General features: G+C 44.6%; 1 protein-coding gene across 1 annotated transcript in view; it reads right to left on the bottom strand.

Moving 5' to 3' along the window:
- The window catches only part of RAB37 (RAB37, member RAS oncogene family), a 73,921-nt gene extending 53,828 nt beyond the window's left edge, over positions 1 to 20,093 (bottom strand). Inside the window, exon 1 of the mRNA XM_082440555.1 lies at positions 17,747 to 20,093. Coding sequence (XP_082296681.1) covers positions 17,747 to 17,818 — 72 coding nt within the window. The 5' untranslated portion in view covers positions 17,819 to 20,093. The remainder of the gene's footprint in view (positions 1 to 17,746) is intronic.
- Between the last annotated feature and the right edge of the window lie 1,360 nt (positions 20,094 to 21,453).

Below are 21,453 nucleotides of genomic sequence, written 5' to 3'. Positions count from 1 at the left end.
TGTAGTTGGAATTGTTATTGGTCAGTTTATTGGAAAAGTTGGTTAAATCAAGGAATCACACAAAAGATATATTCTTTCTCTAAATGCTTTCTTTGGCTCAAAATATCTAAATGTGTCGTCATTTGCTAGTATTTGGATGTAGCTCTAAGCCTCTTTTTCGCTGATGGGTCTGCTGAAAGAGGGACTCATTGCCTTTTCTGCACAAATCACACACACTGTCTCATCCTGGAGTTTCTAGTTCCAGTTTCCCTAACGTTGGAGCAAGACATTCTAGATACTTACGAAGCAACCTGATTGCAAAACCTCTTTTCATTTTTATGTTTTCACTGTGACTATTTTACAGTCCTCTCCCTCATTCCTAATTTGATGTTTTTTAAAAAAATGGCATGCTTTGAGGTTTTCTAAAGCATTCAATTTAGTTTTTGTAGAAATAACTGTTCTCTTTTTGTTTACATTTCCTGTCATTGGTCAATATCCTTTCTGTTTACACTCTTAATTGGTTAGTTTATGGATGAATTCATTAAATTGCATAATTATAATTAACATGTTTGACCGACCTAAACAAGTTTGGGCCTGAATGAAGTTGACTCTTGTTAAACACGTACCTCAGCGGGTGAGAGCAGAAGCGAGGGAATCTTCAAGAGAATCTGCCCATTGCCACAAGCATAAAGATAGTGTGCTTCACCAAGAGATTGAAGGGTGTTGGTTGATCTAATAAGTTGGTTAAGAAAGGGATTGGGGGCTTCCTTGGTGGCGCAGTGGTTGACAATCTGCCTGCCAATGCAGGGGACACGGGTTCGAGCCCTGGTCTGGGAAGATCCCACATGCCGCGGAGCAACTAGGCCCGTGAGCCACAACTACTGAGCCTGCGCGTCTGGAGCTTGTGCTCCGCAACAAGAGAGGCCGCGACAGTGAGAGGCCCGCGCACCGCGATGAAGAGTAGCCTCTGCTTGCCGCAACTAGAGGAAACCCTCGCACAGAAACGAAGACCCAGCGCAGCCAAAAATAATTAATTAATTAATTAATTAATTAATTTTTAAAAAAAGCAATTGTATTTAAAAAAAAAAAAGAAAGGGATTGGTTAAGACAGTTTCTACTAAACCGTCTGTTATGACCATAGTTTCATAAAAGAAAGGACATTTAAGCACCCCAAGTCAGAATAATAGGCAGTGTTTCCCAAGAAGGACAGTTGGCGACTTTATGCCAATATGGATTTCTGTTGTGTGTGTATATAATCTCCTACAAATTTATTGATACTTTGTCAAGGGCTGGTGCTCACATATGGACAAAGGATTGGCAGCTACTGAGCTTGTCTACACTGTTCTCTAGACATGGATTCTCTCCTCTAGGTCCAGCTAGTGTGGTCTAGTGTCCCCCTAAAGCCTTCTAGTAATCTTATTCTTCGGAACTCTAAGGTTTTCACTCATGAGGGCCCCGTGACCCTACATCAGTTGGGAAAAAGGCCCCTTTAATCACTCAGATTCCCCCACCCAGCATAAGCTCTCCCCCAAATAATCCACTGTGATTGCAAACTCACACGGTCTTGTCCTGAAGGGGTGCGGTTCTAGCATCAAGGAAGGGTGACTCACCCACTGGTTTTGCTGAGGAAACTCTGAGGAGTGGTTCAGAATTAAGGAAGGGGTAAGACTCTGTTTCTAAGGGTCAGAAATAGAGAAGAGACATTCTGAATGCTTGTGTGGTAGAAAATCCACTCTTAGCAGAAAGGAGGGATGTCTACTCTATGTTCCAGAATAAAAATTCCATCCTGGGGAGTTTCTGAAGCCTCCCACATCCTCCCTATCACCCTTTCCATCTTCAGTGCCACAAACCCAGATATCCTCAATCCTGTTTTTTATTAGTTTATTAATTGTTTCATTTTAAGTTATAAAATATTTGGTGCATACTACATGTTTATATAGGATGCAGATACGTTATAAAGGGTAGGGAAGCAAACACCTCCTGCTCACAACCTTAATGAAGAAATGGAACAGTACCAAATCCACTGAAGCCACCCACTCATTGTTTGTCTTTGTTTTCTTCCAAGGAAGAATGTGCTTGCCTAAGGTGGCTCTAAGGGCCCTTCTCAACACTTGGCCCATTCTCCTTGCCTTCATGTTAATTACCAAAGCCATCAGATAAGCTGGTCTACATTATGCAGCATTCATACTAAGGTAACAAATCTATGCAACTCTTCCTGTATTAATACGACTTTTCTCCCCCAGTAAACCTACAAGCCAATGCTTAATTGTGCCTATGTGCTCTTTAAACATCTGGTGATGGGTTTGTCACTGGGGGAGCAAACACATTGAGTTTCCTTCTGGCATCCCCATGCAGAATGCTCCCCTCTGTCAAGGATGGTGAGGGTTTCTGTGACAAGGAAGCACCAGGTCACAACCCTTGGTCTCAGCCACACTGCCCAGTGCCAGCCCTCTGGTCATTGGAAGGAGCTGCAAAGTTCAGACGATGTACTCATTTCAAAAGTTCACACAGCCTTCGCAAGATTTGTAATAAGCCACAAAAGCAGAAGGACTAAACGCCAGAGACCCTTGTCCTCCCACTGAAACACCCTGATGTCTGTTGGATGGCAAATGAAAGAAGAACCAGCAGAGAAGTATTTTACCTAAAAATATCTGAGACATGAGAACAGATGTGAAAGTGGAGGTAAAATGAAGGAGATTCTTCCCTGGAGCTGTCTTGGTGTCAGTAAATCTTGCCTTTCTTTCCTGGGGTTGTTATCTTGCAGTTGGTTTTTAAATTTTTTTTAAATTTTTAAATTTTTATTGAAGTATAGTTGATTTACAGTGCTGTGTTAATTTCAGGTGTGATTCAGTTATATATATATATATATATATATATACACATATATTCTTTTTCAGACTCTTTTCCATTATAGGTTATTACAAGATACTGAATACAGTTCACTGTGCTATACAGTAGGTCCTTGTTTATCTATTGCAGTTGTTGGGGTTTTTTTAATATATATTTTTTTGGCCGTGCTGTGTGGCATGTGGGGTCTTAGTTTCTTGACCAGGGAACGAACCTGTGCCCCCCACAGTGGAAACTCGGAGTCTTAACCACTGGACCGGCCAGGGAAGTCCCAGCAGTGGGGTTTTTTGTTTGTTTGTTTGTTTGTTTTAATTTAATTTAATTTATTTTTTATACAGCAGGTTCTTATTAGTTATCTATTTTATACATATTTGTGTATACGTGTCAAACCCAGTTTCCCAAGTCATCCCACCCCCCACGCCCCCGCCACTTCCCCCCTTGGTGTCCACATGTTTGTTCTCTACGTCTGTGTCTCTATTTCTTCCCTGCAAACCGGTTCATCTGTACCATTTTTCTAGGTTCCACATATATGCATTAATATACGATATTTGTTTTTCTCTTTCTGACTTACTTCACTCTGTATGACAGTCACAGTGGGGTTTTGATGGAGGCAGATTCCCAGGGGATAATGTTGCTCCTGAGCCCCAATTAACAGGGGCTCACTGCACCAGGCCTACTTTCCAATGATGTCTGGGCAGCTCTGGAGGCAAAGTCTTGAATCTGCTTCGTGTCCCCCATTGGCATCGACTGCGCTTCGGTGTCTGTCCGGGGCTAGGCTGAGATTGTTGCCAGGGCCACACTAGAATTTTGGGAGGTCAGCAACAGAAGGGGCTTGAGGCAGCTTCCAGTGCAAGCTTTTGTTTCCTGTGGACCCCGGCGGTCCAGGGTGGGACATGCCAGCATGACAATGGGGAGGAGCTTAGGGCCTGAGGTCAGACGCCCCGGGTTGGGGTTCTTTCTTTCTTTCTTTTTCTTTCTTCCTTCCTTCCTTCCTTCCTTCCTTCCTTCCTTCCTTCCTTCCTTCCTTTCTTTCTTTCTTTCTTTTCTCTCTCTTGCTCCCTTACTTCTTTCCTTCCTTCCTTTTCTTCCTTCCTTCCTTCCTTCCTTCCTTTCTTTCTTTCTTTCTTTCTTTCTTTCTTTCTTTCTTTCTTTCTTTTCTCTCTCTTGCTCCCTTACTTCTTTCCTTCCTTCCTTTTCTTCCTTCCTTCCTTCCTCCTTCCTTTCCTTCCTTCCTTCCTTTCCTTCCTTCCTTCCTTCCTTCCCTCCTTTTTCTTTCTTTTTTTGTGGCCCCACCGCATGGCATGTGGGATCTTAGTTCCCCAACCAGGGATTGAACCTGTGCTACCCACAGTGGAAGCGTGGAGTCTTAACCACTGGACCGCCAGGGAAGTCCCGGGGTTCTGTCTTTTTCTTGTTTATTTGCTGGGTGGCCTTGGACAATCATAGCTGTGTCTCGGGGTCTTTTCAGTCCTCTGCAAGATGGAGTTTAACCAAAGTGCCACAGACCCTCTAGCTTGTGATCTCAAGGTAACCTTCTGGTTCCCAGTGTGTAATAGCGTAGGCCCCGCTGATGTCTTTCCAGCCGACCCCAGCTCTCTCTGAGAGGTCTCTCAGGAGCTACTGCCACACACCCAGTAGAAGCTCCTTTAAGGTATTTTTAAAGGCAAAATGTTAGCATTTAGTTAATATGGATGGTGGGTACATGGGCATTTCTTTTTTGTTATGCTAGTCTCTGTATCTTTTGTTAAGCTTCAAAATTTCAGAATTAACAATGAATTTTCATGTATCCATACAATGGAATATCATGTAGTCATTAAAAAAATGTGGATGACAAAATGCCTGTTCTATATATATATACACACACACAGATACATACATATACACACACATATATATATCACATATGTATATACACACATATATACATATATACACACATACATATATATACACACACACATATACATATACATAGATATATTCAGAGTGCAATTCCATTTTTATTTAAGGTAGGTGTTTTGAAGCAGTGGCATCACAGGTAACTTTTTTCTTTGCTTTGCTTTCCTCAAATGTGTAATTAAACATGTATTAATAATAATGGCTCCCATTATTAACTAATAGCCACCAATAAAAGCTGACTGTTCACTCAACACCATGCTCAAATCACAAACACAAGTCTCGTTTACTTCTCCCCCAGCCTATGTGGCAGTCACTTACCCCCAGGGGCCTGCCCAAGGCTGAGGTCTCGTTTATCCACCCTTGGATGTTCTGATCTGCCTTCCATGCCATGCTTCCTGCTGCCCACGGCCCTTGCAGACTGCTCTTCTGCTGGGCCATTCTTTGCCAGTGACCACCGCTGCTGACACAGTGATGGCCCTGGGGAGGAATGCAACTCATTCCTCAGCCGTTCTGCCCAGAGCATAAGATAGCCCTTCTCTGGCTCCTCACAGCTCATTTGAAACCAGGCGTGGGGTGAGGCCAAAAGAAAGGAGATACACCCCAAAGAATAGCTCGGAACTACTGCAGAGACCTGCGCTCAGACCCTCCAGGGGCTCCTATTTGACAGCAGGAATGGTTATATAATTTGTGGGTCTCAGCACAAAATAAAAATATGGGGTTCCTTGTACAAAAATTAATACTCTCAAGATGGTGACAGCAGAGTATTAAAACAATCACGGAGCCCTTCCAAATGTAGGGCCCAGGCTGCACACTCATGACGCTTGCCTTGTTTGGCAGGCTTCTGTCTCACTTCTCATCTGCCCTCCTGAGTCCAATCCAGGCATCTTCACACAACCTGATTCTGATCCCAAAACGAGGAGGAAGAACTTTCCTTCATTCCAGCCTGAGCTTCACCTCCTGCATCCTCACCCCGTCCCCCCTTCCCCCACCCCAATCAGCCTCCTCCCTGGGTAATTGAAAATTGAAAGTTGGGTCATCTTTCTCCATAGGAAAATCTACTCCCACCCGCAGGGTGAGGTCTGGCTTCACAGCCCCAGTAAACCAATCCCTTTATAGGGTGACGTCAGTTCATTTCCTGAGTCTGGTTACTAAGAAACTAAGTTGGATTAGTCAGTCTGAAGTGACACCATGAGTGGGACACAACTAGCCCAATTTAGATGGGAGAGTGACAAGTTCAGTTCATTTCTTTTTCAATCACTTCTCACTAAAACATTTAAAAGACACTGGGACCCAACCTCCTCTGGGATTACCATAGGGACATCCGTCATTGCATGACGAGCCCACAGCTTACATCACCCCCATTTTCCTTGGAAATTGCTCTCTTCCACTCTCCATTGATAAGGAATGGGCAGGACCGACTCCACCTTCGGGGTGGACATGTGACCCATCTCAGCCCAATGAGCATTAAATCTAGGACTTTAGTTGAAACAGGGAGCTGTGAGGATATGACCCTGGAGCTGCTGGCAACCATGTGACCCCAGGAGGAGGTTGTAATTAAAGTCGAACCAGAGGGAAGAATGTTGAGGGACAGAGAGAGTGAGGCTGCTGGTGCCATCGTTTGAGTCCCCAGATCCAACCGAACCGGATGTCAGCAGTATCCCCCGGCTCGCCAGTGAATTCTCTTTTTGGCTTAAGATGGTTTGAGTTGGTTTTGTCACTGGCAATCAAAAGCGTCCTGACCACAGGGCTCCCCTTTCACAGGCAGTAATAATGTCTGTGCTGCTTACACTCTGTGCTGTGGAAATCACATGTGACAACTTATGTGCAACTGCTCTGCAGGCTGCAAAGGGCTTTTGGATGGAATGACCAGGGAAGGTCAGTCAGCTGATGCAGAGCCAGGACAGCACCCCGAGCCCAGTTCTCTTTTACTGCTAAGGAGCTGCCTCCTGCTCTAAGAAAATCAGTGAAAAGGGCAAGTGGTGGATGGAGCCAGGTGGCAGACAGGGCAGGGAGTGGGCAGGATAGTTGGTGGACAGGACAGGGGAGAACAGAGCAGGGTGTAGATGAGAAGAAAGTGGACAGAACAAGCGGTGGTCAGGGACTACCCTGTGCGGCCTTCTCATGCGTTTGTGGTGTCTCTGATGTCTGGGGCAGACCTGGCTTTTCAGGCATAGGCAGGGCAGAGTGAAGGTCTTGGAGGGCATGACCCCAGAGCTCACCTGGCCCCTCACTTCTGTCTTTCCAAAGCCTCTCTTCATGCACCAACTTGTCATCCCAAGGGGTCAGGGCCCTGGCCTTTTTTTTTTTTTTTTTTGCCACTTGTGTCACTTTCATCCAACACAGTACTGTAAGTTGCAGCCAGAACAATCAGACAACTATTACAGAACAATCAGACAAGAAAAATAAATAAAATAATCCAAATCAAAAACGGGCCCTGGGGGCTTCCCTGGTGGCGCAGTGGTTAAGAATCCACCTGCCAATGCAGGGGACGTGGGTTCGAGCCCCGGTCCGGGAAGATCCCACATGCCACGGAGCAACTAAGCCCTTGCACCACAACTACTGAGCCTGCGAGCCACAACTACTGAAGCCAGCACGCCTAGAGGCCATGCTCCGAAACAAGAGAAGCCACCGCAATGAGAAGCCCACACACACCGCAACGAAGACCGCGACTAGAGAAGCCCGCGCGCAGCAACAGAGACCCAATGCAGCTAAAAATAAATAAATAAATTTATTAAAAAAAAAAAAAAGGGTTCTGGCATTTTTGAGTTTGGATGTTTTTTTGGCTCAGATCTTCAGAGACGCTGAGGGAGGGGTACCAGCTTTGTTTCTCTGAATCTGACTCTGCCATGCTTGGGCCATGGATCTTTGCTCTGGGCACTTCGCAGAAAAAACCCCTTCCTTTTTTGGACGTGGACTTGAAGGGATCCCTGTCTTGGGTGCCCAGAGCCATTCTGGCCTTCAGAGGTGGGGCCCTTTCCTGGAGCTGTGGAGTTTACAGCCTTTCGGATCAGTGACTGAATCAGGACCCAGAACTTGGCAGCCTGAGAGAGCTGCAGGCATTTGACCTGGTCCCCTGCTTCCCACCATGTGAGACGAGAGGTCTCTGACCTTTGAGAAGTCTTCTTGGGCACTGATGTCCATGGGTCAACATGGGCTACAGTCAGACGTGGCCTGAGTCCTCTGTGCCAGCCGGCTAAGCCACCCAGCCTGCAGACTCAGCTCCTTGGGGTGGGGAATGGGCCTTGTGCCTGGACCCTCAGGGACACGTGGCACCCGGCAGACGTTTGCTGATTCTCAAGATTCTCAACCAGAAATATCCAGTTTCAAGGGGGGGCATGTGGAATGGGGCAGTGGTGGGATATAAGGAAATGACTGCAATCACCTTTTTTCTCTTTCATGGTCTCTCCCATGAAACCCATATCCCTAAGGCCCTGACATGGGCCCTGAGCGAGATGGAGGCAGAGTGGTGGGATGACAGCTGGGGGAAGCATCCCTCCCCCACCTTCCTCTCTCCCCATCACCAGGTCAAGTCCAGGGCATTCTCAAACTCAAAGGCAAGTGGTCCCTATAGGAGTGTTGGAAACTGGATATCTGGGGAGAATAGAATGCCTACCTGCCCTAAGTCACAGTTAAACACAGTCAAGGGAGGCAGAGGTCAGTGTGGAGAGGACCCAAGGGTAGGAGGGGCGGAGGGGGTTGTAGATTGAGGCTGTCCTTGCAGTGTAGCCAGCCGTCAAACCATAGCAGCCTGATATCTTTAAACAGCTGAGTTCTCCAAGTCTCTTTTTTCTTTCTGAATTTCATGCTTAGCAAACCATCCCCTGATTATAATGTGGCTTGGCATCTAGGACAATACCTCAGTTTTGTGAGTTTGATTAACACAAGCCTGCCTGGAGATATGGTTCCACTCTTTTTTGCTTTATTTTGCATTTTTTGGCTTTTATTTTTAATGCTTTTTTGAGATGGATCCACCCTTGACTGAGTGAACAAAACTCATCTCTGATCCTGCAGAGCTGGGGACACCCTAAAGTGATGACAATCTGTGAGCCCCTTGGAGAAACCTTTTGCCCTCTCCTGACTCTACCTCTTTGCATTTCCAGCTTGCTGGGGTTTGAATCTGGGCTCTGCCACTTATTAGCTGGGTGACCTTAGGTAAGTTTCTTAATGTCTATGTGCCTCAGTCTACTCATCTGTAAAATGAGATTAAAATAGGGTTGTTGGGACTTCCCTGGTGGCACAGTGGTTAAGAGCCCGTCTGCCAATGCAGGGGACACAGGTTCGATCCCTGGACCGGAAAGATCCCACATGCCACAGAGCAAATAAGCTCGAGCGCCACAACTACTGAAGCCTGCGTGCCTAGAGCCCGTGCTCCGCAACAAGAGAAGCCACTGTGATGAGAAGCCCATGCACTGCAACGAAGAGTAGCTCCCGCTCACCGCAACTAGAGAAAGCCTGCGCACAGCAACGAAGACCCAACGCAGCCAAAAATAAATAAATAAATAAATACATTTATTAAAAAAAAAAAATAGGGTTGTTGCAGGACTGAAGGATATAAAATGCTTAGCACAGTGCCTGGCACATACGTGCTATGTAAGGCTCTGCTGTTATTGTTTGAATTCCCATAATGCCTACCTGCTGTGAACCTCGAGCAAGTAACTATTTTTTTTTCCATCTGGCTTTCATTTCCTTATTTATAACATGGAATTAATAATAACATCTACTGGAAAAAGCATGGGGTAAGAGTACAGTGTCATAGCATTTATTACAGTTTTTTTTGTAATACCTATAAACTATAATGCTTTATAGCATTATAGTTTTTTGTAAACTATAATGCTCCACAAATGAACCATTTGTCTTGATTTTTATCATTTATTATTAACAATTGTTAGTCTTACTGGGCCCCTCTAGACTATAGTGCAGATGATTTTAATATTTAGTTCATAGCCTAATGAAACCTGAGAAGGGGACCAGAGAAGAGGGCAGAATCTGGGTGAAGAGAAGGTTTGGCGCTGCCCCCCCAGAGCGAGGAGGTGCCTGAGGGGTCGGAGGGGGTCTCTGCCTCTTCTGTGCTCTGTACCGGCGGCTTCGTTCCCTCTCAGAGGTTAAGTGGCTGCTCCCTGTGAAGTTGGGAGGGGCTGGAAGAAGTAGTTGACTGTCCCCTGGGGGTATCGCTCTGATAGAGGGCAGAGCCGCCTTTTAAAAAGCGGAGTTGCCAGCAGTGATGTGGACGCAAAACTCAAATGGCAGAGGGAGGAGGAAGAGGGAAAATTCTTGCTTTGCCTTTAAAAGGCTCATAACAACAAAAGAAGAGACAAAGAATAAGAACGCCTCATCCCTGGCCCTGCCTATACCTTGTGAGAGGAGGGGTGTGTGTGTGTCTGTGTGTGTGTGTGTGTGTGTGTGTGTGTGTGTGTGTGTGTGTATATGTCTGTGTGTGTGTGTGTGTATGTCTGTGTGTGTGTATGTCTGTGTGTGTGTGTATGTCTGTGTATGTGTATGTTTGTGTGTGTGTATCTGTGTGTGTGTATGTCTGTGTATGTGTGTATGTGTGTGTGTATGTCTCTGTGTGTGTGTATGTCTCTCTGTGTGTGTGTATGTCTGTGTGTGTGTATGTCTGTGTGTGTGTATGTCTCTGTGTGTGTGTGTATGTCTGTGTGTGTATGTCTGTGTGTGTGTGTATGTCTGTGTGTGTGTGTGTGTGTGTGTGTGTGTGTGTGCTGTTGGCAGCAGGGGCAGAGGACTAGAAAGCCAAAGGAAATATGAGCTTAAACACAACTTGGTTCAAGACACCTGAAAGCATACCTATGGCATTTACATAAGCACAAATTATTAAGAATACACCCTTATGTTGATGGGTAAAAACTGTCCGCTAATAAGCAGAAATGCAAATAAAAAGGGAGGGAGCAGACTTTGGCATCAAGGTCAGGGAAATAAGAATCATTTGCTGGGGGAATTTTGAGTTCTGCTTGTTTCAACAGTTATATTATTTTCACTGCACTGCTTAGGACCTTGCTAACTTTGGGAGCAGCGTGAGGTTGGGGAGGCTTTGATTGGTGCAATCGGGTTAAGATTTCCAGATCTGTTATCTGCTGCTGTCTTGGAGTTCTCTCATTTGTCCCCAGAAAACCTCCTCTGCTTGGCAGATGGGAGGGTGGTCCAGGGCTGTTCCATCTGGGGAGGTACATTGCCTGAGCTCTCTGCTAGGTAGCAAAGGAGCTGTGATCTCCATTCTCACTTGGAATCTCCAAGGATGGTTTCTCTTGCCTGAGAGAGGAGGATGGAAACGAGGAGCATGCTGGGATAAACTCAGAGCCATTTCAAATGCCCAGCTCCCCAATTCCCTAGCCTGGTGCTCACCTTTGGCTGTTCACTTCCAGCAAAGCTGGATTTCCTGTCCTGATGATGAAGGAAGGCATAGCCCTTTCCCAGAACACCTCACAAGGGAAACATTAGCATAGCAACACTAGTGAGTTTCAGAAGTTTCTTCACAAAGGGTCCCAGGAACTCTAAATTAGAGGGAATAGTGCTTGGAGAGGGAAGCCTGAGAGACTGGAAAATGCCTTTGAGACGATGGACAGAGTCACGGTCATTTCCTGCTAAGGTTATGCAGGAGAAGCAGCCAGCATCACTCCCCGTGCTAGCTGGCTGGCTGGGATCTGGGCGGGACTGACGAATTAGCCAAAGGAGTCCCAGATGGTCAGAGATGGTTAATGATGTAACATACACATTTGTTTATCCAAAAGTCTCCAGAGTGGGCAAGAGAGGAAAACAAGCAAATGGAAATATTCTACAGGGAGTGGAGCAGCTAACCTTTCTTGGCTTTCTTGTTTGTTCCTGAGCTGAAGATAGAAATCTGGCAAGAAGCGGATCTAGTCTTCTCACACTTTCCTTTTATATATATATTTTCTTTTGCTTCTTCCTTCTCCATCTCCTCCTCCCCTCCTCCTCTTCTTCTTCTTTTCTCTCTCTTTTTCTTTTTTTAGAAAATAAACCACTTTATTGAGGTATTATAGTATTGAGGTATGATGAACTCACTTTGAGACTAAAATCTCTTCACCTACAGGACATGGATTTTCTGTGGAATCGGATTCTTTGACCACAAATTTGTGTTTCATTAACATTGTTTTTTAAAAAATATTTATTTAATTATTTGGCTGCGCCGGGTCTTAGTTGCGGCATGTAGGATCTTCTATCTTCCTTGCAGCGTGAGGGATCTTTTAGTTGCGGCATGCGAACTCTTAGTTTCAGCATGTGGGATCTAGTTCCCTGACCAGGGATCGAACCCAGGCCCCCTGCATTGGGAGCACAGAGCCTTAGTCACTGGACCACCAGGGAAGTCCCTCATTACCGTTGTTTAATGGAAGAAAAGTGCTCTTGAGGGATAAAGAATGGTAGAGGGAGACAGAATAGCTGGTATGGCCTTTTGCTGGTTGATTTGTCTTTCTCTGGTAAAATTTTCTGGCAAGGAAGAACAATACTACTGAACCCAGACCCTTCTCTAGGACCAGTGGGTGACAGCCTCGTGGGAGGGAGGCTGGCTGGTATACGGAACTCTGCCTTTTTCAAATATTAACTCTCAAGCAGAGGCCATGAGAGAGAGGCCTCAAGTTGAGGTCAGAAGTGACCATTTCTTTCTGGGTTATCTCACTATATCTTCCCGTACCTTTATCAGGGCCCATCTGAGACTCTATACAGTATTATAGCAATTTGTGTGCCTGTTTTACAGGCCATGGGCTTATTGAAGGTGGGAACTACTTTTTTGGGGTGTGTGTGTGTGTGTGTGTGTGTGTGTGTGTGTGTTCTAACACTCAGCATAGTTTCTTACCCTTTGAAAATGCTCAATACATGTTTGCTGAATGACAAGATGAGGCACGTGGGCTATTGAAAGAGGTAGACATACAAGATGAGCTGTAGAATTGGGACGTGAAAGACAAGCACAAGAGAGGTGGGAGAGGAGTGGAGGTGACCTGCTTACCTTTCCCACTCACCTAGAAGAGGTGTTGGAGCAGAGTTAGAGGACAAGGGAATCCTTGCAGGACAGAGAACTTTCATCCTTATCTCTCTAATGATTCCATTTTTTTTCCAGTGAGGCCCAAGCCCTGGATGAATGGATGGACCGTCCATGCCTTTATGCCCCCTGGTTGCTGGTTTTTCTGAGATTCGATAGAAGAGACTGACTTTAACTTAGTAATTTATTTGCTCCTCTTGGAACAAGATTGGCATGTGTGTGTTCATCACAGCACTGGTGAGGATGAGTTAGGAAGTGAGTTCTATTTTTTTTTGCGGGGGCGGGGGCCTGCACCACGTGGCCTGCGGGATCTTAGTTCCCTGACCAGGGATCGCACCTGTGCCCCCTGCAGCGAAAGCGCCAAGTCTTAACCACTGGACCGCCAGGGAAGTCCAGGAAGTGAGGTATTGAACTCACTTTGTCCTGATTCACTAGCATCTGGGGCAAAAGCTGCCCCCATTCTGTACTTCCTTTGCTCAGAATTCACAGTCAGGACCTGACACAGCAAGAACCCACCACGGAGTGTTTCTGAGCCCCTAACTCACATCATTGCCTTTGATGGCTCATGAGACTGTACTGGCAGCAAAAGAGGGCCGGGAGTTCTCTAAGGGAAAGAGCAGCAAGGTTGTTCACATGTTTTAAATTATTTAGTTGCATCAAATATTCAGATTTGTGAGAACATCAGCAACTCTATTTAAAAACTCCAAGCACGTCATGGATGAACTCAGTGTTTCCAGGCAGTTCGCAGCTTCCAGCCCACACTCAAAGAATATTCTAAGAGTTACTTATGCTCATTTGGGTCAGCCTTCATCTCTCGGGATGAGCTAAAGTGCAAGTGCCAACCAAGGCTGATGATACTTGGTGTATGTTTTTCAGATAAGTGAATTTTAATGAGAGGTCTCATTGCACCCCATACCTCACCTCCCAGAGGAAAGAGCTATTCATCTTAGGAAATCAGGGTTGCAAGGTTCACACAGTCATGATTTTTGTGTAGGTGGGTGTGTGAGCTTAATCCCTTGGGATTGTGCCTGTGAAATATGTGTGTGTTTCTGCATATGAAGTTGCTGCTCTTCTCACAAAGCTTCATTATTTTAGGTGAGACCCAATGTGACACCTATTGAAGTTGTTCTGGAGCTCAAGATGTGTGTCCTAATAACAACCATTTATTGAATGTTTCCTATACACCCAAGAAAGAAAGAAAGAAAGAAAGAAAGAAAGAAAGAAAGAAAGAAATTACATTATGTTATCTAACATTTTCACTCAAAAAACCCCAATAAGCCAGGTATTATTACTCCTATTTTATAGATAAGAAAAGAAAAAAAGGCTCACAGATGTTATTCAAAGTCACATCAAGGTCTGATTCCAAGCCTGGGGTTTCTTTCCATCATACAGCAATATCTCTTTTCTGCCAGGTTTCTAAGACTATCCTACATAAAATCTGGTAGCCCTGTCAAAACATTAAATAACACTTCCCCCTCTATAAAGGTGACCTCTGGGGAGGAGAATAGGAAGTGTGTGTGGAAGGGGGTATGTGGGGTGTGGTTTCTGGGAAGCTGGTAAGGGTCTACCTTTATTTTGATAGTGGTTGCACAGAGCTGCTCTTCGTGATAACCCATCAGGGTATACACATATGATTTGGGCTTTTCTTGTGTTTGTTATACTTCAATAAAATGTTTATTTAAAAAATCCTGGGCTTCCCTGGTGGCGCAGTGGTTGAGAATCTGCCTGCCAATGCAGGGGACACGGGTTCGAGCCCTGGTCTGGGAAGATCCCACATGCCGCGGGGCAACTGGGCCCGTGAGCCACAACTACTGAGCCTGCGCGTCTGGAGCCTGTGCTCTGCAGTAAGAGAGGCCGCGATAGTGAGAGGCCCGTGCACCGCGATGAAGAGTGGCCCCCGCTCGCCGCAACTAGAGAAAGCCCTCGCACAGAAACGAAGACCCAACACAGCCAAAATAATAAATAAATTAATTAATTAATTTAAAAAAAAAAAAGGAAAAAAAAATCCTTCCTAGCAACTAATGTTGGAGGGGAGCCCTGCCTCCCATGGTCAATATGTTCTAATTAATCAACAGGATTCCCTGGACTCTATTACACAGCAAATTTAAAAATAATACAAATATATCCAGAACTTCTGCTGCCAGTATCTTTGTCCTCACGGTGAGCCACGGCCACCCCCCCGCCTCTGCAGGAGACCCTCCAACGCTGGCAGGTTTACTCGATATATATGGAAGGAAGGAGAATGACGTGCCTGCCATTTTATGGATTAAGAAGAATGCCTGGAGTTATGCCAGGGAAAATCATCATTTCTTACTCTATCAACTGGAGATCTTTTATAGTTTTGGGATAATTAGTAAGATTATTGATCTATCATTAATTCAAATCTGAGTTTCAATTAATTTAGTCAGACTATCAGATGGAAATCTAGGTAACTTAAGGCTTTGATTCAGTGGGAACATAAAAGAAAGAAGGAAAACAAGGAATAAGGCATCAGACTCTGTGTGGACCAATATTATATGCTGGCTGTATCACACTGCCATTTTAACTTTAAGACTTTTTAAAATTTGGATATACACAAATAATGTGATGTAATTAGCTTTATCAAGTGAAATGTATACAGTAAACATTACAATGTATACATGACCCATGAGGAATGTTTGCTCTTAAGACTAATGTCCCCTCCAGGGGCTTCCCTGGTGGCACAGTGGTTGAGAATCTGCCTGCCAATGCAGGGGACACGGGTTCGAGCCCTGGTCCGGGAAGATCCCACATGCCGCGGAGCATCTGGGCCCGTGTGCCACAACTACTGAGCCTGTGCTCTAGAGCCTGCGAGCCACAACTACTGAAGCCCGCGCGCCTAGAGCCCGTGCTCCACAACAAGAGAAGCCACCACAATGAGAAGCCCGTGCACTGAACCAAAGAGTAGCCCCCGCTCGCCACAACTAGAGAAAGCCTGCGCACAGCAACGAAGACCAAAAATAAATAAACAAAATAAATTAATAAAAAAATACAAATATGTTGATACCTTGCCCTTTACAAAAAGGTTTCTAAGCGTATCACAATAAAAATTCATGTACAAAAATAAAATAATATTAGGAGGAGGTGACCAGTATTATAGGAAAAGGAAAATTGCTACACACATATGTTACTCTGTTGAGCATCACGGAAGGTTTAAGACCAGCTTCTGCTCTCAAGATGCTTACAACCAAGCTGAAGATATTGAGTATTTACTAGTGGTAAGTAGACGCCTGTCTTCAGATATACTGGAACTCGTAGGAAAAGGCTCTCTTGCAATTTGGTAATCAATAAACCCAAAGGAAGTGAAAGTTCTCATGGGCTACATCCTGCATTTCATGCGTGGGTAATTGAAGTGGGAAAGACCACACTTGATCAATAATTTTAAATCTTTGACCACCAAATCTTAAAGCTTTTAAAGTGAATATTTATATCTTTATAAGATGGTTTAAACTTGGAGAGACCCATGTATCTAGTCACCAGGATGCTTTTGTAATTGATTTGTAATTATGTTCCCTTTTGTTTGCAGGCATTTTCTACTGAGGCTAGATTCACCACCTCAAAGAACACACATCTTATTCTAGTTTACTTCAAACTGTAGTGGTTTTTAAACTTCCTGACTGGGGAAGTTACACACTTTTCTCCTTCTCTATACCCTAGGGGCTTAGGGACCTGGAGGGAGAAGTCACTGGGCTATTCAAATCTATAGACCACTTCCCTTAGTAGTTGGTTTTCTGCAATTTGTGTCAGAAATAGCCAGTGTGGCACACGGCTGTGTTTCTGAAATTTTAACGTGCATATTTATTTTCTAGGGATCGTGTTAAAACACAGATTCAGATTCAGCAGGTCTGGGGTGGAGCTTGAGATTTCACATTTCTAACAAGCTCTGAGGTAATGCCAACGCTGCTGGTCTATGGACCAAACTTGTAGAGAGAAAGGAATGTTAGGCTTTGAATCATAATTCCTGGCCTTGTTTTCTTGGACAAGTCACTTTGCCTCTCCGGATTTGAGTTTCCTCAAATGTCAACTGTATAATAGGGGAGAAAAGTGGATGCAATTACTTCAAAGCTTACATTCATGGAATTTTCAGAGTGATACTTCGATTTTAAAAAATCTCCACTTATAGGACCATGTATACAGCCTTTCAGGGGACTAATAGATAAACCGGTATTAGCAAAGTAGGAAATATAAGGGCTGAATGAGGGCAGAGAAAGGGATGAGGTGCAATAACGACTTCTTATGGCAAATATAAGGTTCTGATGCTTCAGAGTGATGGATGTTGGATCAATAAGTGTTGCCTAGAGAGGCTGCTACTTTTTCCCAACAATCACTTCAAGAGGATATTTTTGATCATTTACATGATTGATAAATTAGTTATAATCTAGTTATGTTATTGATAACTTAGTTGTATAAAAAACTTGAATGAGGGAAGCAAGGGATGAGTGTGAACAATGAAATAAGCAAACACTTTCAGGAGGCTATGAGTGAGTCATGGCTGGAGGGCAGCTTTCTGGAGGCACAAGGGAGTCTGGTTTGAAAACAACAGTTTATTTCTGCTGCAGATCATTTCTATGTTTAACTTCAGCCAAGTTGGCCAGGAATTCAGATATTTGACCACAGCTACCAGATTTACCGGGTCCGGAGCTTGTGAGGTAAGGGTGGGAGGACAAATGTAGCCTCCCACAAGGGTTACGGAGGGCAAAGGTGCTCGACGTTCACAGGGTTGAGAGGCAGGAAGAGTGAGTGAGAAAGGGACACAGGTGATTTAAATGCATGAACCAAGCTCCTGACCATCTGAACCTCTGGGGGCGGCCCCTCCCCCGCCTTCAAGAATCTGTTTTGAGCAGCAAACAGGATCACGCAGAAAGCGTTCTCCAGGCTCACAGATACAGGCTAGTTTCTCTTTAAGTTCCAAAAGCAAGCGAGGGGAACGGAGAGAACTGGTGACGGCGCCCTCTCCCAGGATTGAGATGGGGGCGGGGGACTAGAGATCCTTACCTTATGCAGGACGTGCTCATGGAAGTCAGGGCCAGCTCCCCCCTGGTAGGAGTCGAGCCTCTGCAGATCCATGCCTGGCTTGGACCCCGCTGCTCCGCACTCTCCCAGCGCTCTGCGTCAGTGCTCCCAGGAGCTCTGTCCGGGCTCTGCGGGGTGCAGCCGGCTCGGGTCTAAGCCCCGCGGACCGGGCCGCATCCGGTTCAGCACTGGACAGCTCCCGCAGCCGCTGCGGCGCGGTATCCTGAGAGCAGGCGGCGGCTGCTGCCCTCCGCAACCGCGGCGTTTCAGCACCAGGAACAGCGATACAGTCCCTGCGCGCCTGGGACCAGAGTTCTGTCCTAGTCCCCTGTCTCGTGACTCCAGGATGCTGGGAGGGACGCCAGATTTCAATCTAGCCGGTGCCCCGTGCGTATCTCATTCAGCTACCGGATTCCGGAGCCTCAGCGACCCAGCTGCGTTCTCCGGGTATTGCGGTCCCGGGAGCTCACCGTTCCCGATTCTTAGTGACCGAGCATGCCCGTCACACCACGCCGCTCAAATCTCCTCCGCGGTTGCAGAGGCAAAGCCCTGCGGCGCTGGAGCCGCTTCTCTTTTGGTCTCTGGACAGTTCCCTCCAGTAGGTATGAGGTCGACAGGTGATGGCCCAGAGGGGTCCCTGACGTTTCTGAAATATTTTTCAAAATCTTGCTTAACTGCATTTTCCTAGAGGGAGGGTCCAGAGCTTAAATTACACTCTCTAGGATGCATATGTCCCCCCCAGAGTTAAGAACAATTGTCTTGGGAAAGGCAGAAGGGTTGTTTGGTTAAGAGCACAGGCTCCAGAGTTCAAATCATGGCTCTGAAAGTTATAAGTTGTGTAACCTTGGCAAGTTACTTAACCTCCCCTAAGTGTCCACAAAATGGAAATAATAATAGTACCTACACCATGGTTTTGTTCTGAGGATTTAATGAGTTTATTTATGTAAAGAACCTAGTACGGTGCCTGACGTATATTAGGAACTCAAAAAATGTTAGCCATTGTGCTCTCTGGGCAAGGGGTTGGGAGCTCTGTCTACCTCCCCTAAACACCAGGAGAGTCCTGCTGCTGGGACCACCAATTTGCAGAGTTGTATTACCACCGGGAAAGGTGAGCATGAAGATGACCACCATGGGAACTGGAAGCTGAGACTGTGGTCTCAGAGGTTTTCCTAATATGATGACCTTGACATTCAGCAGGCAGCTACCTCATTAGACACAAGTCCTATCACCACCGGCCTCTAGAGTCAATATTAATATGGAGGGAAAGGACCAGGCCTAAGTTTAAAAGGGTGCATTTAACTTCTGGGCTTCAATTCCTTTTCTGGCTGGGTAGCTTTAACCAAATCACTTAAGTTCTCTGGGATTGCTAACATTTTCTCATCTGTAAAATAGGTAGAGCTATGTGTGCCTACCTCTTTGGGTTTTTGTGAGGAGTAAATGAGACAATTTTGTGAACATCTTTCTTTCTTTTTAAACTGTAAAACAAGTTTCACTTACCAGGTGTTAGTATTACTGGAATCTCTATACTATAGATATTCAATAAGTATTAATTAAATGAACAAAGCCAGGGAAAATGTGTTTGTATGTATGAGATTCTCAGTAGTCCTATGGTTGGGGTTCTTAACCTGAGGTGAATAGATGGACTTTAGGTGAACTGTGAAACATTGTTTGATGGAACATGTTATTAAAAAGTTTTGCTTATGTGGATTTTTATGGAGAGAAGTCTCATAGATTTCATTATGTTTTCAAAGTTGTCTATTCAAAAATAATTTAAGGGTCAACAGCTTAAAAGAAACTCTCATCATAACTTTTCCCTGAGCTTCCTCACCATCCATGACTACTGTAGTTAAGAAGGTTCCAGAAGCCAACAGCTGCTTTGCCCTGAACTTTACATTCCTGGGGAGGGTCACCACTTCTTGAGGTCTGGTTCTGAGCGCTGAAGGTTCATAAACATGATTTCATCTGTTTGCTCAAGGCTTATGAAGAGTGCATAATGGAGGATCTGAACTGATCTGGAGTTGATGATGGAAGACTTCCCTGAGAAATGATGTTTAAGCTGAGATCTAGAGGAAGAGTGGGCATCGGTCAGGTGAAGGAAGTGGTGGTGTGTCTCTAGGCACATTGATCAGCATGGGAAAAAACTTCACGGTGGTCAGGAGCTGAAAACAAAAGCCCGTCTGGCTGGAGTCCAGAAAGGGAGGGGAGAAAAATGATGGGAGACAAGTCTAGAGAGGTAAGGACCAGATCTGTGGGCTAGGTTTTGGACTTTATTCTAAGCAATTCAAACCATGGAAGGACTTTAAATAGGGGAGTGACATGGCCAGATTTGAGTTTTAAAGATACTACTCTGGCTATTGTGTAGAGAATGGATTAAGAGTCAAGAATAAATGTGCTCATCTTTTTGTATTGATTTTAAAATCTCTTTATATATTAAGGACATTAATCTTTTATGCCATAAATATTTCATTATTTCCTGTGGATTGTTTTCTAATGATTAACTTTGTTTATGCTTTTATTGTACCATATTAAAGTTTTTAATCTTTAAGTTTGGATTAAGCATAAGTAGGTGTTAGCCAGGCAGAGGATATCAGAAAGTGTATTGTTGAGCAAACAATATAAGTAAAGAAAAATAGATATTCTTTAGGGACTGTGTCCATTAAAATGTGATAGGATGATAAATTGATTTTCTTTATTCTAGGGCTATTTATGTTCAAATAACTAATACTATTAATTTATAATTTCAAACTTTATGATTTCTTTTAAAGTTGTTAAAATGTGTTTTATGATCTATCTTGCTGAACATTCCAGGTGATCTTGAGAAGAATATGTATTTTGTTGTTGGATGGAGTATTCTATAAATATCAATCAGGTCAGACTTGAGGACACAGGGAGGGGGAAGGGTAAGCTGGGAAGAAGTGAGAAAGTGGCATGGACTAATATATACTACCAAATGTAAAATAGATAGCTAGTGGGAAGCAGCCGCATAGCACAGGGAGATCAGCTTGGTGCTTTGTGACCACCTAGAGGGGCGGGATAGGGAGGGTGGGAGGGAGATGCAAGAGGGAGGAGATATGGGGATATATGTATATGTATAGCTGATTCACTTTGTCATAAAGCAGAAACTAACACACCATTGTAAAGCAATTATACTCCAATAAAGATGTTTAAAAAAATATATCAATCAGATCAAGTTGATTGATAGTGCTTTTCAAGTCAACTATATCCTTACTGATTTTCTGCATGCCAGATCTATCAGTTACTGACAGAAGGTTTTGAAACCTCCTACTATAATTGTGGGTTCGTCTTTTTCTCCTTTCAGTTCTATCAGTTTCGGCCTCAAGTATTTTGACACTCTGTTTTTAGGTGCATACACATTTCTTGGAGAACTGACTCCTTTATCGTTTTGAAGTGCCTTCCTTTATTACTGACAGTTTTCTTTGTTCTGAAATCTTCTTTGTTTGAAATTAATATAGCTACTCCAGCTTTCTTTTGATCAGTGCTAACGTGGTATAACTTTCTCCATCCCTTTACTTTTTTTCATTTTTTAATTAATTAATTAATTAAATTTATTTATTTTTGGCTGCAGTGGGTCTTCGTTGCTGCGCGCAGGTTGTGGCAAGCGGGGGCCACTCTTTGCTGCGGTGCGTGGGCCTCTCACTGCGGTGGCTTCTCTCGTTGCGGAGCATGGG

Source organism: Balaenoptera physalus, assembly GCF_965194825.1.
Source record: "Balaenoptera physalus genome assembly, chromosome: 20".
Classification (NCBI taxonomy): Eukaryota; Metazoa; Chordata; class Mammalia; order Artiodactyla; family Balaenopteridae; genus Balaenoptera; species Balaenoptera physalus.
The sequence above is the reverse complement of the archived record's forward strand: the minus strand, read 5'-3'. Positions and strand labels throughout refer to the sequence as shown.